At 50.0% G+C, this 17,689-nt stretch overlaps 1 protein-coding gene across 3 annotated transcripts in view; it reads right to left on the bottom strand.

Moving 5' to 3' along the window:
* KDM1A (lysine demethylase 1A) overlaps positions 1–17,689 on the bottom strand; it is a 1,339,130-nt gene that overhangs the window by 165,206 nt on the left and 1,156,235 nt on the right. For all 3 annotated transcript variants that reach the window (XM_086957680.1, XM_086957681.1, XM_086957679.1), the window contains exon 17: positions 15,640–15,767. In XM_086957680.1, coding sequence (XP_086813806.1) covers positions 15,640–15,767 — 128 coding nt within the window. The remainder of the gene's footprint in view (positions 1–15,639; positions 15,768–17,689) is intronic.

Raw genomic sequence — 17,689 nt, forward strand, 5'->3', positions numbered from 1 at the left:
CGGAGCGCGCCCGGAGGCGCTGAAAAGCAGAGAGCTCCCACTGAGGAGCGGGAGGCATTTTCACACCAAAAGGATTGTGGAGGGGGTCGCACGCTACATCTGAGGTCCCTGGCAGCGCTGGGCCCCTGAGGCTGTGTGTTCACCTGTCGCCGAGTAGCTTCCATCACTCGGCCGAGGACAGGGGAGAACTACAGCTCCCAGCCTGCCCTGCACCAGAACCACACACACTTCCGGCGGAGCGCGCCCGGAGGCGCTGAAAAGCAGAGAGCTCCCACTGAGGAGCGGGAGGCATTTTCACACCAAAAGGATTGCGGAGGGGGTCGCACGCTACATCTGAGGTCCCTGGCAGCGTTGGGTCCCTGAGGCTGTGTGTTCACCTGTCGCCGAGTAGCTTCCATCACTCGGCCGAGGACAGGGGAGAACTACAGCTCCCAGCCTGCCCTGCACCAGAACCACGCCCACTGCCGGCGGAGCGCGCCCGGAGGCGCTGAAAAGCAGAGAGCTCCCTCCGCGTCGCGGACGCGCGCGGAGCCGGGCTGAGCCTGGCCGTCCGGGGACGACGAGGGACGGGACGGGCCACCCCCCTTGGCCCCTACGCTCCTCTGACAAGACATCCAGGCACTGCATTGTGTGTATAGGGAATCTGCATAGGGTATTGAAGCCCTCTTAAAGCCATCAGCCAAACCCCTACGGCCTCACACAAGAGGATTGGTAGAAACCTACGCAGCACTGAGTTGTTGTGATAAGGCAGGAGTCTCTAAGGGAACTATGTCTACCCATCCCAACACACGCTCGGCGGGGAACAAATCGAACAAAAGAGCGACCCCTAAACCAACACGGGGGGAGATAAAGGAGGGCGCCCTCGCAAAGGGGAACAAACCCACAGCAATTGACCTAATGCTAAAGAAAGTCACAGGGGAAATTGAACGCATGGAACGGAGTTTATCCTCCTCGCCCAACCTCAATGCTATCACCCAAACGCCCTCTAGAGACGTATTAATAGTAGATAGCCCAAACACCCAGGGCAGTGTATCCCAAACAAACATTGATATAGAGGAGGTCCCCTGCGCACAAACCTCAGGCCCAGAAACCTCTGAGCTCAATGACACGACCCATCGGAAAAAAAGGAAGCGACTGGGGAGGAACAAGGGTTACCAGAGACAGAGGAAAGCACTAGTAAGAGACAATCCCCCAACACGCTCACAAGAGTATATAACAGCAGAAAACAACTCCCAAGCAGAATCCATGCCACCAGGGTGGATCGAGACAGTAGTCACAGATCTTAAAAAACAGCTAGAAACCTTCATTGCGGCACAATTAAAGCCTATAATAAGCAAGGTGGATAAAATAATGTGTGAGCTCTCTAAACAATCTAAGGCACTAGAGCACACACTATTAAAAACTCCCTTTGACCCACCCCAATCAACTGAGGAAGTCATAAATGACAAGGCAAATACAAAGAGTGCAAAATAACAACTGTGTCAGTCACTCTCAACATGCTATAGCTCAGATCCAGGAGGCCCCCATAACTGCCCAAAATCCTAAAGGGGGTACTAACAACAACTCTAGAGGGAGACACAATCAAGGTGTGAATAATACACAGAGGGAGAAACCCCCCCTACAACCACTAATGCAATGGCGACAGGAAGATCGCCCTCAGAGGGAAGGGAATTATAATCACTGTTATACAGACCCGACCCCTTTTATAACACCAATACTCATGCTCCACACATAGATCTACCCCCGAGGCGAGTCCTTTTGTAATAATTTTTGCAGGGGTACCAGAAATTAGGCCCAACGAGAGAGAAACACACTACCAATTGCTTTCGAAAATCTCCAAGTGGCTGAACATCCACAGACCCTTAAATAACGGGGAAAGAGGAGAGATAGCAAGCGTAAGAAGGGCAAACTGGATCGGGGGGAGAAACAAAGATATTAGAGGAGACTGTATAGTCGCAAACTACGGACACTAGCCTGGTTGAGTATATCCTGAAGAATCCCAACAGGAATCAAACCAGTACTATCTGCGCACTCCCACTTGGGTATTTTTACCCAAGGCCCCGGAATAACAATCGGGCGGGTGACGAGGGAGGGTGGACGCTGGGTAGACCACAGCGCCCATATAGACCTAGATTAGCAAGTCACCCCGAACAGTCCTATTCCCCCCCGAGATTATGCACAATGGAGAAACAGATTTGCCCCAATCCAATCACTAGAGGATATTGATTGACTTACACCCACAGAAAATAATAGCATAGTAAGTTTGGCCACTAGTAGTTGTCCAGGCCCAGAAACAGGGGGCGAACGTGGGAGTGAGGAGAGTACACTAATTGGGAGATTAGTCTCACTCCGGTGTCAGGGGGAAAATAAAATAACCAAAATAGACTTACCAATAGCTGGGGAGGATAGATTAATTGAAACCCACATAGCAAGAGGAAAAGAGAAGAGAGAGGGTCTGACCATCCTATCTTGGAATATCGCAGGGCTGGAAGCCAAATTAAAAAGCAAGGAGTGGTTAGAATTCATAAAGCGTTTTCATGTTATAGCGCTCCAAGAAACTTGGGCAAGGGACTCGGGCCCATGTCAACTGGAGGGCTATAAGTGTTTCTTCAGACCTGCCCTAGGGACAAACTCGGGCAGAGCAAAAGGAGGCCTAGCATTATATGTAGACTTAGATCTGAAAGGTACTTGGTCATACCCAGACTGTTTGTCAGATAACATACAAACAGCGAGACTTCTACATCAGGGGGAGATCTACTATTTGTAAATTTCTATACCTCCGGGCCGGTGGAGGGGAATTTCCCAATCTTAGCGGAGCTGGAGAGCAGACTAAATGAGGAACTAGATCAAAGAACGAAGGGGCCAGAACCAACTGTCCTGTTGATGGGGGATTTTAATTTTAATTGTTTTTAATTTTAATTGTCATCTATGCCCCAAACTACTTCCTCTAACTCCTGATTGGTCAGCTTGTCCACTAGAAAAGGGCCCCCATTTTTCACACAGTAAAGAGGGTACAACTCTGATGAAGATATTAGACAATTTTGCCCTCACTCATGTTATGGATCTAACCGCACTCAAGATAGGCGAATCCCCAATACCGACATTTAAGGGTAAAGGTGGGGGTCCATAATAGATTATATAATGATCTCCGCTTGTGCTAGAGAACAGATTTTAGACACCAGGACAGAGTGGAGTCCCTTTAGTGACCACTACCCCATTTTAATAGAAATCATGGGGAACAATTTAACTAGAAAAGACCCAGGGGTGATCCATCAAACAGAAATCCAACCAATAGACCAAGGGAGACGCCTAAGGTGGTCAGTGATTAATCCCCAAGAATTTTATGTTAAATTAGTGGATGAAGGGAAAGCCCACATAGAGACCTGTCTAGATCATACAATAGAGGGTAGAGGAGTAGTAGAGGCGTTCGAATCCCTAACTAAAATTGTGGAGAGACTCCTGATAACCAAGAAGCCCGCAAAACAGTTATCCACGCCAAGATGGTTTGACTCTAACTGTTCCAAAGCGCTAAGAGACCTAAAACAGAGTCTAAAAAAGACCTCAAGGGACAAGGTCGAAATCACTCGCTGCAGACAGAACTATAAAACCCAGGTAAAGATCAGGAAAAGGACTCTCCAAAAAGAAGTCTGGGCCGATTTAAGGGAGGCTGGCGAAAATAAGGACTATGCCCAGTTTTGGAAAATTATAAATAGACCATGTTTTCACGACTCAAGCTCCCCAGTCATCAGCTCAAATATCCTGCCGGAACAATGGATCGCTCATTTTAAATCCTTGTACAACCAACAGGAAGTAGCCAATTGTGATGGAATATGGAGGGGCCCAAGGGCAGAAAAATTTGAATTATCCTTGGATGAAGTACTCAAAGCAATCTTAGGGCTAACACGAAACAAAGCCCCGGGCCCGGATGGGACCCCCCCTGATCTACTTCATCGTAATACTGAGCTATGGGCCCCAATGGTAACAAGAGTATTGAATGCAGCAATAAAATCAGGTCTGCCGAGATCATGGTCCACTGCGGTGATTGTCCCGATTTACAAGAAAGGCTGTAGGGACAGCCCGCAGTGCTACAGACCAATCTCGCTTATTGATGTCTCCGCCAAAGTACTTGGGAGGGCACTTCTCAACCGCCTAATAGAATGGACTGTCACCCACAACATCTTGGTGGACACCCAGTACGGCTTCAGAACAGGCAGGTCAACGAGTGACCAATGCCTCAACCTGTACCTCCTTACCGCTAAGTACACCAAGGCGTCTGATGGCACCATTTACATGGGGTTCATGGACTTAGCAGCGGCGTTTGACAATGTCAACAGAGCCAAACTATGGTCACTCATGTTCAACCTGGGAATCGATCCGGATCTTATTAACATCTTGAGGGACCTTCACTGGAACACCACTGCCAAGGTCCGCTACAGTGCGGGGGGGGGGGGGGGCTGAGTACTGATCCCTTCCCATGCTCGGGCGGGGTGAGGCAGGGGTGCATCCTGGCGCCATTCCTGTTCTCCCTTTATATAAATGGCCTGGAGAGTGACCTGATAGCACTGGGAACTGACTGCCCAAAGGTGGGCTCGCGTCACCTGCCAGTACTATTGTTGTACGCCGATGACGCGGTCCTCCTAGCCCGAACGGCTGTCGGTCAGCAGCTCTTAATCAAGGGTTTCTCGGAGTTTATGAGGAAATTGGACCTCTCCGTCAATATGACAAAATCTTTCATCATGATAGTGGGGAAGAAACCACAGAAGAAATTCGTATTTAAACTGGGGGATCATGTGTTGGACACTGTTAAAACATTTCCATACTTGGGCCTTTTATTCGATGAGAAGTTAAAGTTCGCCCCTCTGATAGAGGAGAGGGCGAGGAGACTAGTCTCAGCTAATGGAGCTATACTAAATTTTGCCCGTCGAATGGGACGTTGGTCCCCAGAGCAGGTGATGACTTTGTATAGATCAGTCAGCATCTCAAAGACCATCTACGGAGCCGAAGTGTGGGGTTTCAGAGATGCACAACCAATACAAAGAGAGGAAGATAAATTCCTAAAAAAATTGCTAAAACTTCCGCTGAGCATTCCCGCAGCAATAACACACGAAGAGCTGGGAACCACATATATAGCCGACCTGATTAGACTGAGACCCATACTATCCTGGCTTAAAATTTGGTCAAATCCCAATGCAGAACTATCCAGACAGATCATCCAGGATTGCCTGACGAAAGAGAAATGCCTTCAAATCCCCTGGCTGAAATATGTTAAAGACACTTTGGGGGACATTGATGAACAAAGGCTATTCTTGGACCCCTCCATGGTGGACATATACTCCAGACACTCGGTACAAAGGCAATTGCTGGATAAACTTAATGGCAGGAGGAGGGAGCTGGACTCTACTAAACCCTCGGCAGTTGCTCATTCGCTTGTATCTAATCAAGCAGGCATGGAACCGTACCTCTTTTTAATGTACAGTCAACACGAGAGGTTTTTAATGACTCGTTTTAGGCTCAATTTGTTGCACCATATTTTAGCTTATCCATCAGGGTTCACTCAAACAATTGAGCAGAAGGGTGCGACAATAGGTCTCCACAGGACACCCTTCATTTTGTATTATTGTGCTCTTTTTATAAAACACCGCGTCAAAGATTCTTAGTGGGTGTTTTAAAGGACTCAAACATTATCCATGCCAAATCTGCTTTACTGTTTTTGCAAAGAGCCACTGAAATGCGAACTTTATTTGCTATTATAAGTTTTCTTAAAATTGCTTTTAAATTGAGAAACACAAGGGGCTGATGAAATTGGTGGGTTTGGGAGGCACCCAAAATGTCATACGGGGTCTTGTATCATATTTGCACTTTGGTTCTACTATTCACAAAAAAATCCATTTTTTTAACTTGATGATCTTTTTAAACTGTCACGTTGTTCAGAATGTTTTCATTTGAGATTATGTATTATTATTATTATGTATTTTCATGATGGTTTTTAACCTTCGAAACAAATAAATGAACTGAACTGAACATTCTTGTGTACTTAGTGGAGCCTTCACCTCCATCTCCCCTTCTTTTATTGTTCTTATGCTCAAACTTTGATTTCAGTGAGGAGTCGTTATGATTGATTTAATAGGGCTAGTTTCCGGAATTTTGTCAAAATGACCTTTATTTAGCTCTTTTTTTCTTTTTTTTGGCAGTTGTAGTCGCTGTGGCTCGAGTGGAATGAGCCCTCAGCCCCACAGGGGGTTCCTTCTTAGCCAAGGAGTAACACGCCTGGATACACAAGATGATCCACCGCGAGATGGTTCGCTTGTGCACCGCTTTCCCTTTCTTAGCGCCCACGTAACCAACAAAGAGTTGGTCATCCACCCGGAACTGGCGTGTGCGATTCAAATAAAATGAGAGCGCACGTTTTGGGTCCAGACGGTGGAGCCTCTCTTCCTCTCTCGAGGGATGCGGAGGCGGAAAGAAGGTGGGCAAGGTGATAGCCCAATGTGGAAGGCCGTGACTACCTTGGGTAGGAAGGAGGGCCTTGTCCGTAATACAACCTTGTCCGGAAGGACTGAAAGGAAAGGAGGTTTACAGGATAGAGCCTGGAGCTCACTCACTCTTCTGGCAGAGGTGATGGCTACCAGGAAGGCAGTCTTCAAAGTGAGAAGGCGAAGAGGACAGTTGTGAAGTGGATCAAAGGGAGCGCACATCAGAAACTTAAGAACCAGGTTCAAGTCCCACTGAGGCATCACAAAGGGAACAGGAGGGAACGTATGTGTGATGCCTTTCAGGAATCGATTAACGATAGGGGACTTGAACAAAGAAGGTTGATCAGGTAGCCTCAGAAAGGCTGAAAGAGCAGAAAGGTGGCCCTTGATAGTGCCCAGAGCAGAGCCCTGCTGGGCAAGAGAAAGAAGAAAGAGGAGAACCTCAGAAAGAGGGGCATTAAGGGGATCCACAGCCTTTGCTGTGCACCATGCCACAAATCTGTTCCACCTGCAGGCGTATACCGACTTTGTGGAGGGACGCCTGGCTGCCAGAATGATGTTGCAAACTTCAGGAGGCAAGTCAAATGGCCTCACCTGTCGCCGCTCAATCTCCAAGCATGGAGGTGGAGACTGGACAGGTTCGGGTGGAGGACCAGCCCCTGCTGCTGCGACAGAAGGTCCTCCTGAAGAGGCAGACGAACCGGGGGATCGACTGACATACTGAGTAGCTCTGGATACCAGTAACTTCGTGCCCAGTCCGGAGCCACAAGGATGACTTGTGCCCGGTCGCGCCTGATCTTCAGCACTCTGGGCAGAAGTGGTATAGGCGGAAAGGCCTACAACAGACCGCAGCTCCACTCGCGACGAAAAGCGTCTCCAAGCGAGTGCCGCCTTGGAAATTTCAATGCGCAGAACTGATGACATTGCGCTTTTCTCGTCGGTGGCGAATAGATCTAACCAAGGCTCTCCCCACTGCAGAAAGAGACCTTGCGCCACGTCCGAGTTCAGACGCCATTCGTGATCCATCATGCACCGGCGGCTGAGTTTGTCCGCCCTGGCGTTCACAGAACCTACCAGGTGTTGAACCACCAGAGTCACGTCCTGATGTTCCAGCCATTGCCAGAGGCGCAGAGCCTCCTGGCAGAGGGTCCACGACCCCACCACGCCCTGTTTGTTGCAGTACCACATGGCGGTGGTGTTGTCCGTGAACACCTGCACTACACTCCCCCGGACAGAGGGGAGGAATGCCTTCAGTGCTAGACGAATCGCCCGCGGCTCCAAAAGGTTGATATGGAGCCGGGACTCCGCCGGAGACCAGAGGCCTCTGATCTCCGCCTTTCCCATGTGGCCTCCCCAGCCCTGGAGGGACGCGTCCGTCACAACTACGTGCTCCGGTTGGGGAAGGGAGAGGGATCTGCCGCTGACCCAATCGCGGTCCGTGAGCCACCACTGCAGCTGTCTCGCAGTGCCCTCCGAGATCAGGACATGGTCGGACAGGTTGCCCTGATGCTGGGCCCACTGTAACTTCAGGTCCCAATGCAGAGCCCGCATCCGCCACTGGGCGTGATGCACCAGAAGGATGCAGGAAGCCATCAGCCCCAGAAGCCGCAGTGTCAACCTGACCGAAACCCGGGATAAAGGCTGGAAGATTGGAATCAGAGCCTGTATATCCCGAACACGCTGTTCGAGTGGGTGAACCCGAAACTGCGCCGAGTCGAGAACCGCTCCGATGAAAAGGAGCTTCTGAGAGGGACACAGGTGTGACTTCGGCACATTGATGGAGAACCCCAGCTGGTGCAGGAGGTCTGCCGTAGTCTGGAGTTGGTGGACGACTGTCTGGGGCGAGCCCGCCTTCAACAACCAGTCGTCGAGGTAGGGGAAGACTGAGACCCCTAACCGGCGCAGATGAGCTGCGACCACCGCCATCACCTTCGTGAACACCCGTGGGGCGCTGGTAAGGCCGAAGGGGAGCACAGTAAACTGAAAGTGCTCCTGGCCTACCGTGAACCGCAGGTAACGCCGGTGGGCCGGCAGGACGGGGATGTGAAAATACGCGTCCTGCAAGTCCAACGCTACCATCCAGTCTCCTGGGTCCAGGGCAGCTAAGACCTGAGCCAGAGTCAGCATCTTGAACTTCTCCTTCCGGAGGAAGCTGTTGACGTTCCGTAGGTCCAAGATAGGGCGTAGGCCCCCGTAGCCCTTCTTGGGTACCAGAAAGTAGTGGGAGTAGCAACCACGTCCTACTTCCGGCCCAGAAACGCGCTCGATGGCCCCCTTGGGCAAGAGGGACGAAACTTTCTCCTGCAGAAACCGCAAGTGATTCCCCGATACGCGGTGGTGTTGCGGTGGCATGGCTTGAGGAGTTGTCTCGAAGGGGAGGGAGTAGCCCCTTCGGACGATTTGCAGCACCCACCTGTCCGACGTGATAGTGCGCCAGTGGGAGTGGTGATGGCGAACCCTGCCACCCACTGGCGTCACATGGGCCTGAAAGCACAGACTAGGAGTGTTTAGAGGCGGATGCCGCGGGGGAAGGTGTGGACTGAGCTCGCCTTTGTCCCCGACCGCCTCCACGGCAGTTCCCACGGCTGCCACCGCGCTGGATGTTAGTCTGCGCGAGTGGCTGGCGGCACGTGTAGGGACGTCCTTTCCTTGGCCACGAAAGGAGCGAAAAGCAGCCGTTTGCTGGCGCAGGGCCGAGAGGCCCAAGGACTTGGCCGTAGCCCGTGAGTCCTTAAAGCGCTCAAGCGCATGGTCTGCCTTGTCACCAAAAAGGCGATGGCCATCGAACGGCATGTCCATGAGAGTGTTCTGGACATCTGCCGAAAAGTTGGCGGACCTCAGCCAGGCGTGGCGTCTCACTGCCACCGTCGTTGCCATTGCTCTGCCCAGCGAGTCAGTGGTATCCAGCCCACACCGGATCGAATACCTGGCTGCATCTCGGCCCTCCACAAGGGCTTGGCCGAGTTTGGCCCGTACCTCCAACGGACACTCTGGCAGCACTTCCGCCACCGTCTCCCACAGAGAGTGGGTGTAGGGGCCCAAGAGGCATGCGGTGTTGGAAGACCGCAGTTCCAAACTAAGGGAGGAGAATATTTTCTTGCCATAATTCTCATACCTCTTGGATTCCCTGTCCGGCGGAGCCGACGGGAATGCAGTCTGGGAATTGGAGGCCTGGATGACTAGACTCTCGGGGGTGGGGTGGGTGGACAGGAAACATGGGTCGCCCGGGGTCAGGCGGTGGCGTCTGGCCACGTTCCTATCTACGGGCGAACCCCTAGCGGGCCTGGACCAGGTGCCCAAAAGAACGTCGGTCAAGGCCTCATTAAAGGGCAGCAGAGGCTCGGCCGAGCTTGACTGCGGTTAAAGGACCTCTTTGAGGAGGTTAGTCCTCACGGCCGCGACGGGGAGCTCAAGGCCCAAGGCCTTGGCAGCCCTCGTCAATACCACGTTATAGGTTGCCCCCTCCTCCGTAGCCACGGTAGGAGGGGAGACAAAGCCAGTGTCTGGGGAAGTGTCCAGACCAATGGCATCCCCAAGGTCTCCTGCCCAGTCTTCTTGAGACTGACACTCCCTGGTCAGAGGGTCTTCAGACCCCTCCCAATCCTCCTCATCACCCATCTCCTGATACTCAGGGTCGTTAATCAATGGGGCCGGTTCATAGAAGTGGAAATCTCCAAACGGCGTCGGATGTGGCGCCCAGCGGCGCCGCTCCGACGCCAGAACCGGAGCAAAGGAGGAATCGGGGGCGGCGCCGCCCGAGGACGGCGTCGGAGGCAACACCAGACGGACTGACGCCGGGGGGGTCGTAAGGTCCACTGGTGGCGATCCAGAGCCCGAGGAAGGTCCAGCGGCGTCCCGTGGCACCGGGCCCGAAGGCGCCGGGGCCGCTTGATCATGCGGCGCCGGGCCCGAAGGCGCCGGCGCTGTCGGGACCGGGGAGCCCTGTGGCACCGGGCCCGAAGGCGCCGGCGACGTCGGGGCCGAAGCACCCGACGGCGTCGGGGCCGAAGCCCCTGACCCGCTAGGGGCCCCAGACGAGTCCGCTGGGCCCGGAGGTGCCACGGAGCCCGTCGGAGGAGAAAGGGACCTCATGGCCATGAGGAAGCGCTCAATCTCCTCCGGCGTCGCGTCTCACCCAGGGACCGGAGGGTGTGGGGCGGGACGGGACGCCCGCGACTCCGATGGAGCCGCGTGGGCGGTGTCATCCGAACCCCCAGCCGCGTCGCACGAGCGTCGGGGGGAGTCAGAAGAGCGATGACGTCTCTTCGACTTCTTGTGCTTCTTACCTGACGACGACTTCGACCCGGAGGAGTGGTGCCGACTCCCGGAGATTTGGTGGCTCCGTCCCCGCGACCTGTCCCTCGACCTCACGTGGGACCAGGACCTCAGGCGGCGCGGGGCCGACTGCCGGAATTCGAGTCGCCTGCGGGACTGCTCCCGCCTGGCTTTCGAAGAAAGAGCCCGGCAGTCGGAGCAGGACTCGACGTCGTGTTCGACGCCTAGACAAGTCAGGCACAGGTGGTGAGGATCCATGACCGACATGGTGCGGTCGCAATCTTCACAATGCTTGAAACCAGGCATCCCTACGGCACCGATCGGAGTCGCAAGACTTCGAGAAGGATCAAAAATGATCTCAAAAAAGTTAGTCAAAAATTGACTGGGTTACTGCTTTTTCCAGATCTGCGCTGGCTGGCGCGGAAAAAAGAAGAACTGACGTCAGCACGCGGAGGCGGCATCTAAGTACTCCGACGACGTCATCACGGCGCCCACGACGCCAACGACGGACGCGGAGCCGCAGACGACGCCTACCGACGCGTAAGGGTACTGCTACGCAAACGTTTCCGGATCCAGTCTGACGCCTGGGGATATTTTAAGGTAAGGAATCTATCACTAACGTGTCTCTTTCAGATATGTTATTACATTCCGGCACTCAGGTGGGAATATTTTTTGTTTGTTACTTCAATTAAGCTACTACTCTGCAGAAAGCTCTATTTCTTTACAGCAAGTTTAAAACGCAGGGAAGAACAAAATGAAAATAAAAGTGGCAGTGAAAGGAATGTCTAACAGTGCTAAGGTCAATCTATTTTCTCAACCATTAGGAAAGTATGAGTAAAGAACATTCATTAATTGTGGTAAGTACCTCCAAAATAAAAACAATTACATGAGGTGAAAACATCTGTGTTCCCAGTTATCTGCATCTTGGAAAACTGAAATTTCAAGCATTGGCATAGCCAATAAGTCTCGCCTTTTGGAGCAATTTTTTATGTTGAAATATCCGGCGAAGCCTGATATTTCAACTTAAAAAATAGCTTCCTTTGAACAAAAAAGAACAGTACAGATACCTTTTAATTCATTTAATTTCCTAGATTGCCTGGTATGATACAAATATTCAATGTCTTTGATTATTTACTCTTTTTACATGAAACCGTACTTTTCCTAGAAGAATGTTCTGCACAGTGTCACACTCATTTAACACAGTGTACCTATTTAGAAAACATTGTGCATTAGTGTTAAACTGAAGAGAAAAGGTGCTATGTCCAATAATTGAATTGCAGACTGTGTGTCATGGGAAAAATGGGTTCAAATTATGGCTTCCCCACTTCACCAAATGGTGTGATCCGAGGAAACTCACTTCATAGCTTTGTACCTCATTTTCATTGGCTGACAAATCTGGAAGCATCTTTAAGTAATTCAGTTAAAAATCTGAGCATTGCAAAAACCTGACTTCCATATTTACTATCAAACAAGGTTGCTTCATTAACAATATTGGCCTTCTATACAATGTGCGCTACAAAATGAATTATTTTACTGTTCGTCTACAACACTTGTGCATCGCAATTACGCCAGGGCATGGGTAAGGGTTATTAAAATTTAAGTTCCTGTTTATAAAGTGTGCATTTTATCAAATATCACTGAATGCAAAAATATATTAAAATATATTTTAAAGAGCCTTCTCTCATTTGTACATTACATCTGTAGAACACATCTTTTGAAGGATCGACTTCTTTTTTGGCTCTCAGGGGCCAGTCAGACCACAGGCTAGGCTGTGGCTCATGATGTCCTGCCCACTTCTCGACATTGAGGTTCAGTGCCGACAGTGCGAGAGGTCAGTGAGTCTAGCCCTCACCACCTTGCTCATCCATAGTGGAATTGCTGCCATCTGAAATGGGAACATTTGCTGTATAATATTACCTTGGTTGTAGGGGGGGGGGAGGCGTTTATATAGTGTGAACTCGACCTGAAGGTATCAGAGCGCTTTACATGAGCAACAGTTGATTTACAGATCGACACATTCCTTTGTCTTGTTGGACACAGTAAGATTCAGTGATTTGCCCAAAATCACAGGATGTTGAGCATCCCTGCCGAAACAGGAACCCAGTTGCCAAACTTCGAGGTCGACCGATCTAGCCATAAGGCCACATTCAAAGTTCCACCACGTCATCAAACCTCACACACCTCACCCAGTATGCTAATTATAGGCCAAACCACTTTTAACACTATGCACTCCAATGGGCAAACGGGAATCTGAACATGTCCCTGCCTCTCAAGGGATAAGAGCTATATAAATGATGCCATCTAGCCACCCAGAAAGTGCTTTAGGCATGACGAGGGTTATGGCAAGAGCTCTATAAATACAAATGCAATACTATGTATAGCATATATAGGTGTGTAATAATATATTGAATATTTAAAAAAATTATTTAAATTTTTTAAAATTTATTTTAAACATTCCACCTCTACCTTTCCCTCCCCTCTTGAATCATCCCAATCCTTTTGGACTACAGTGAACTCCCAAACATTCTTGCACATCTTTTCTCTATTCCTATCCAATTCATCCAACTAACAGGTGCTCAAATGTGTGTGCAGTGTCTAGCTGCTTGGATACAAAGGTCTGTGTGTGGGAAAGCTGGGAGGTGTGTGACAACTACTCAGACTTTGCCTAATGCCTACTGTGGGAATGTAGAGAGTTGTGAAAGCATGGGTTGAAGGCGGAGTTTGGGGAAGGGAGAGGGTCGGTTCCGGAAAGCAAATGCTCTGCAGGTGAGAGTGAGCTGATGAGTGTAGGTGAGTCCTATGACAGAACAGGTTGGGGAGTTCGGGGCAAAGAGGTGGGTCTGATCTGCAAAGTCTGTGACCTGCAGCCGAGAACGGGCTGGCATACACTACAGGCCTGGGTGTTTGCTGTGGGGATGTGGATGGGTGGGAGAGCACAGTTTTGAAGAGTGAGGGTCCTGGAGGAAAAGGGGGGGGGGAGGGGTGCTGAGGAAAGCCAGTGTCCTGCAGGTGAGACCGGGCTAGCACACACTGCAGGCCTGGGTGTTTGCTGTGGGGGTGTGGAGAGGTGGGATTGTACAGGCTTGGAGGGAAGGGGAGGGCCTGCTCTGGAAAGCAGTGCTCTGCGTGCGAGAGTGGGCCGGCACCCCCTCCAGGCCCGGGTGTTTGCCGAGGGAATGAGCTGGTCCGTCTGGGAGGGAGGTTCGGCGCTCTGACAGCCGGGCTCAGGAAAGCCAATGTTCTGCAGGTGAAACCAGGACAGGACTGGCAACCAAAACCGGCCCTGGCAAAGTGTTCGGCCGGTCCCCTGGGGTGTTGGAGGTGTGGCTGAAATGTTTGCCAGGGCCGGTCTTGGCCGATTTTGTTACAGGGGCCGATATTGCAACTATGCTTCAAAGCGGCCTTTAACAAAAACGGCCCCCCAGGGGCCTAAAACGAGCCTCCACCCCGGCGGCCCACAGGGGAAACGCATGGTGCCCACTACAACCAGTCCGGCCCTAGTGAGAGTGGGCCAGCACCCCCTGCAGGCCCGAGTGTTTGTGCTGTGGGGTTGTGGAGAGGTGGGAGAGCACAGATTTGAAGTGTGAGGGGCCTGGAGGAAAGAGGGTGGGGGGCAGCTCAGGAAAGCCCTTGCACTGCAGGCGAGAATGGGCTGGCACAGCCTGCTGGCCCGTGTTTTTGCTGTGGGGATGCGGTGATACAGTGCAGTACATACATTTTAACTCCTCCCAGAGGAAACTGCGCTCCCAGGCTGCCCCCTCTTTCCCGCAATTTATCAGCGGAAGCTGGGGTTTACCGCACCATTACCAAAGTCGCGCAAATAAGAAGCAGACAACAGTTTACAGGAAAGCATAGGCCATGACGACAAGGAAGACAACATCAAAACACACAGCTCAATTCAACAACCATGAATAGGGAATCTCGAGTCGTATTTTAAACGCATTTTTATTTACACTCACGCAGTTTTAAAATGGAACCCCCTTTTAGTTTTTTTATTAGAGTAGTATCCAACTACTTATACTAACAGAGACGATTTTTGTATTTAAGGCCACACCCGCGCACCAGTGAATGAACCTGCGCGGTGGCGTTAGGAGTAGCAAGGCACCAGAAGTGGTTCCAAGGGAGCTGAGAATCTATTTATGCATTTTCACTGCAGGTCTCTCAGACCATAAACCAAAGCACTACTCCGTAAGGCACTATTTCAAAGAAGGAGACACCCCATGACCCACAAGGAGATGCAGTAAAATCGCCATACACCACAAACAGGCCTGTAGCTGGTAAATTATTCCTTTGCTTGATTTTGGAAAGTAACACAGCATGTGATTTACAAAAGCAATATTGTTTATCGCTGTAAACTCAAAGCCCATATTTGCTTATATTGGGTCTAACATTAGGAGCGAGTAACAACAGTTGAAACAGGCAGAAGTTATAAAGATAGGTATATGGGTGGCAATATACAACAAGCATTGGCCGCGCGGCTGTAAAAGTAACGCGGCCGTGAAAATACTGGCTCACTGAGAACAGCAAAGCGGCCGCGAAAGCGATTGCAATCGCGATCAAGCGCAGCAAGCGATGCGCTTAATGAGCATGACAAGGAAAGCCATGTGGCGCCTCTACTCGTAAGCGCGCGCCCGCACACATGCACGTCAGATGTAGGCCGGCCATGGTAGCATCTGAAGCCCTTACTAAAAGTCTCGCTAGAACAGCACATGCGCTGGGTCAGGCGAGACCTAAAAAATGGTACCTTTAGGCACTGGATTGCTGCATCTTCTGGTATCAATGGCGGCTGTACACCCTCACCAGAAGACCGTTTTCTAAACACCTATGTTAAACTATGTGTTAGTGAATGATAAATATATGTTTAAATGAATACAGACAATTCTCAACATACCTGAGGAACAGCACTACTTCCGAATATTCCTTTTAGGATTGCAAGACATCGTCCAACAATGACATCATCACTAATATTTTCCATGATCCCAGCTGCCTCTCCTGCTACCAATGCCAAAAGTATTGGAGCTGGTGAAAGAAAAAAAAAAGCCATGAAAGAGCGGCTAAATCAGTGAGAAGGATAAAAGTGACTTTATGGTAAATTGTTTACTCTTTGGCCTTATTCTTTTGACCATTATCAATGTGTGGGTCTTGTTGCCAGTGATTTGTGGTTCCAGTGTTCAGAAAAAAACAGAGGTAACAAGTGTATCTTTTTGTCTGAGAAGTCGGAGCATGCTGATAAAGCAAAAGTGCCCACAGGCTAAGAGTAACGGGGTCACTTAAAAGTGACTGTTAAGTCCTTCCTCTTTACTCTTGTTAAAGTTTTCTAGATTCCAAAGAATTGTGAATGAGAAAGGAAGGAGATTGCAGTAACTGGTGCCTAGGATAGTGGAAATTCTGGGCCAAAATAAGCATCGCCATGGGTAAACGCATGACGTAATTCAACAGGCACTATGTAGCCTTTGTAACCTCTTGCCAGTCTTGCGCAATTAAATACTGATCACTACCCTTAGTCCTAGATATATTGAGTAGAATAGCTAAGTGCACCTGTGCAGTATCTCTTTGGTTGAGGAAGCATTGTGATGTGGAAATATTATGTTTGTGTACATTTATAAATAATACAATACAATTACCAAGAGATTATCTAGTTTCACAGTGCAGGGAAGGGGCAAGAGAGGAAAGAAGAAAAGAAAAAAGGGTAACGGGGAGAGAAAGAAATTTGTAATATCTTGAAACAGAGAAGAATATTTTTTAGAGTGGAGGACCATTTAAATGGAATAGTCAAACAAGTTATTTACCTTCTGTAATGCCTTAACTGGTAGAGACTATCTAACTGCAGATTCCTCATCTTAGATTAATCACCAGGCGTCAGACTGAATCCGGATATTTTTTGTGAGCAGCAGCCTGCACGACAGTAGGTGGTGTTGTTCGCCTCCGTGTGGCGTCTTCAGAAGTGACATGCGCGGTGCCTCTATAGGGACCACCCCAGCATGCTGACATCAGTTTCTTTTTGCGACATTCCACGCCAGAAGCATGGAGCCACGAAGAACACTTAAAACTGCTGCTTTAAGCTAGGGCCCTTAAAAGGGAAGCACCCCTTCACTCTGAAATCCATTCGCAGAGCAGGGAGGATGGATGCGTTGGCAAAAAATCAGCAGCTAGATCGAGTTTCTACAAGATAAAGAGTTACTGAGCATAAGTAACTTGTTCATCTGAAAGAGACTTCTAGCTGTAGATTCCTAATCTTAGAATAGACACTGAAGCAATAACTCACTGGAGGTGAGGTTGTGACACAGATTAGACTAGAAAGTTCTGTAGGACTCGATGGTAAAAATTACCATCTCGTAAGACCTGGCTGTCCATGCAGTAGGTTTTGTAAATGTGTACAGGAAAGCCGACGTTGCTGCCAGACAGATATGCTGGACAGGAACTCTGCAAGATAAAGTTGTGATTGCAGCCTTGGCTCTGGTGGAACGAGCTTGCAAACCCTCAGAAGTTTGATTTTTGGCCAACATATAGCAGATTCTAATGCAGAGCATTATCCATCATGAGATGGTAAGTTTCTGGGCTGCTTTTTCTTTTTTAGCTACAGCATACCCAACAAAGACTTCATCAACCACCCAGAACTTTGTGTGGTCAAGGTAGAACGACAGCACTCTTTTTGGGTCCAGCCAACGGAGTCTCTCCTCCTCTTAGGAGAGGGGAGGCACAGCATAAAAGGTAGGTAGGGTGATGGACTGGCCTACATGAAAGGGAGTTACCAACTTCAGTAGGAAGGATGCCCTAGTGCAAAGCGCCAGTTTGCCTGGGCAGAGGGTAAGGTACGGAGGTTGAGATGACAGAGCTTGTAGCTCATGGGCACTTCCAGTAGATGTAATTTCCACTAGGAAGACTAAGTTGAGGTCCCACTGTGGCACAATGAACAGAACTGGCGGAACACATGTTGACGA

The sequence above is a fragment of the Lissotriton vulgaris genome, chromosome 2_1, assembly GCF_964263255.1.
Source record: "Lissotriton vulgaris chromosome 2_1, aLisVul1.2, whole genome shotgun sequence".
Taxonomy (NCBI): domain Eukaryota; kingdom Metazoa; phylum Chordata; class Amphibia; order Caudata; family Salamandridae; genus Lissotriton; species Lissotriton vulgaris.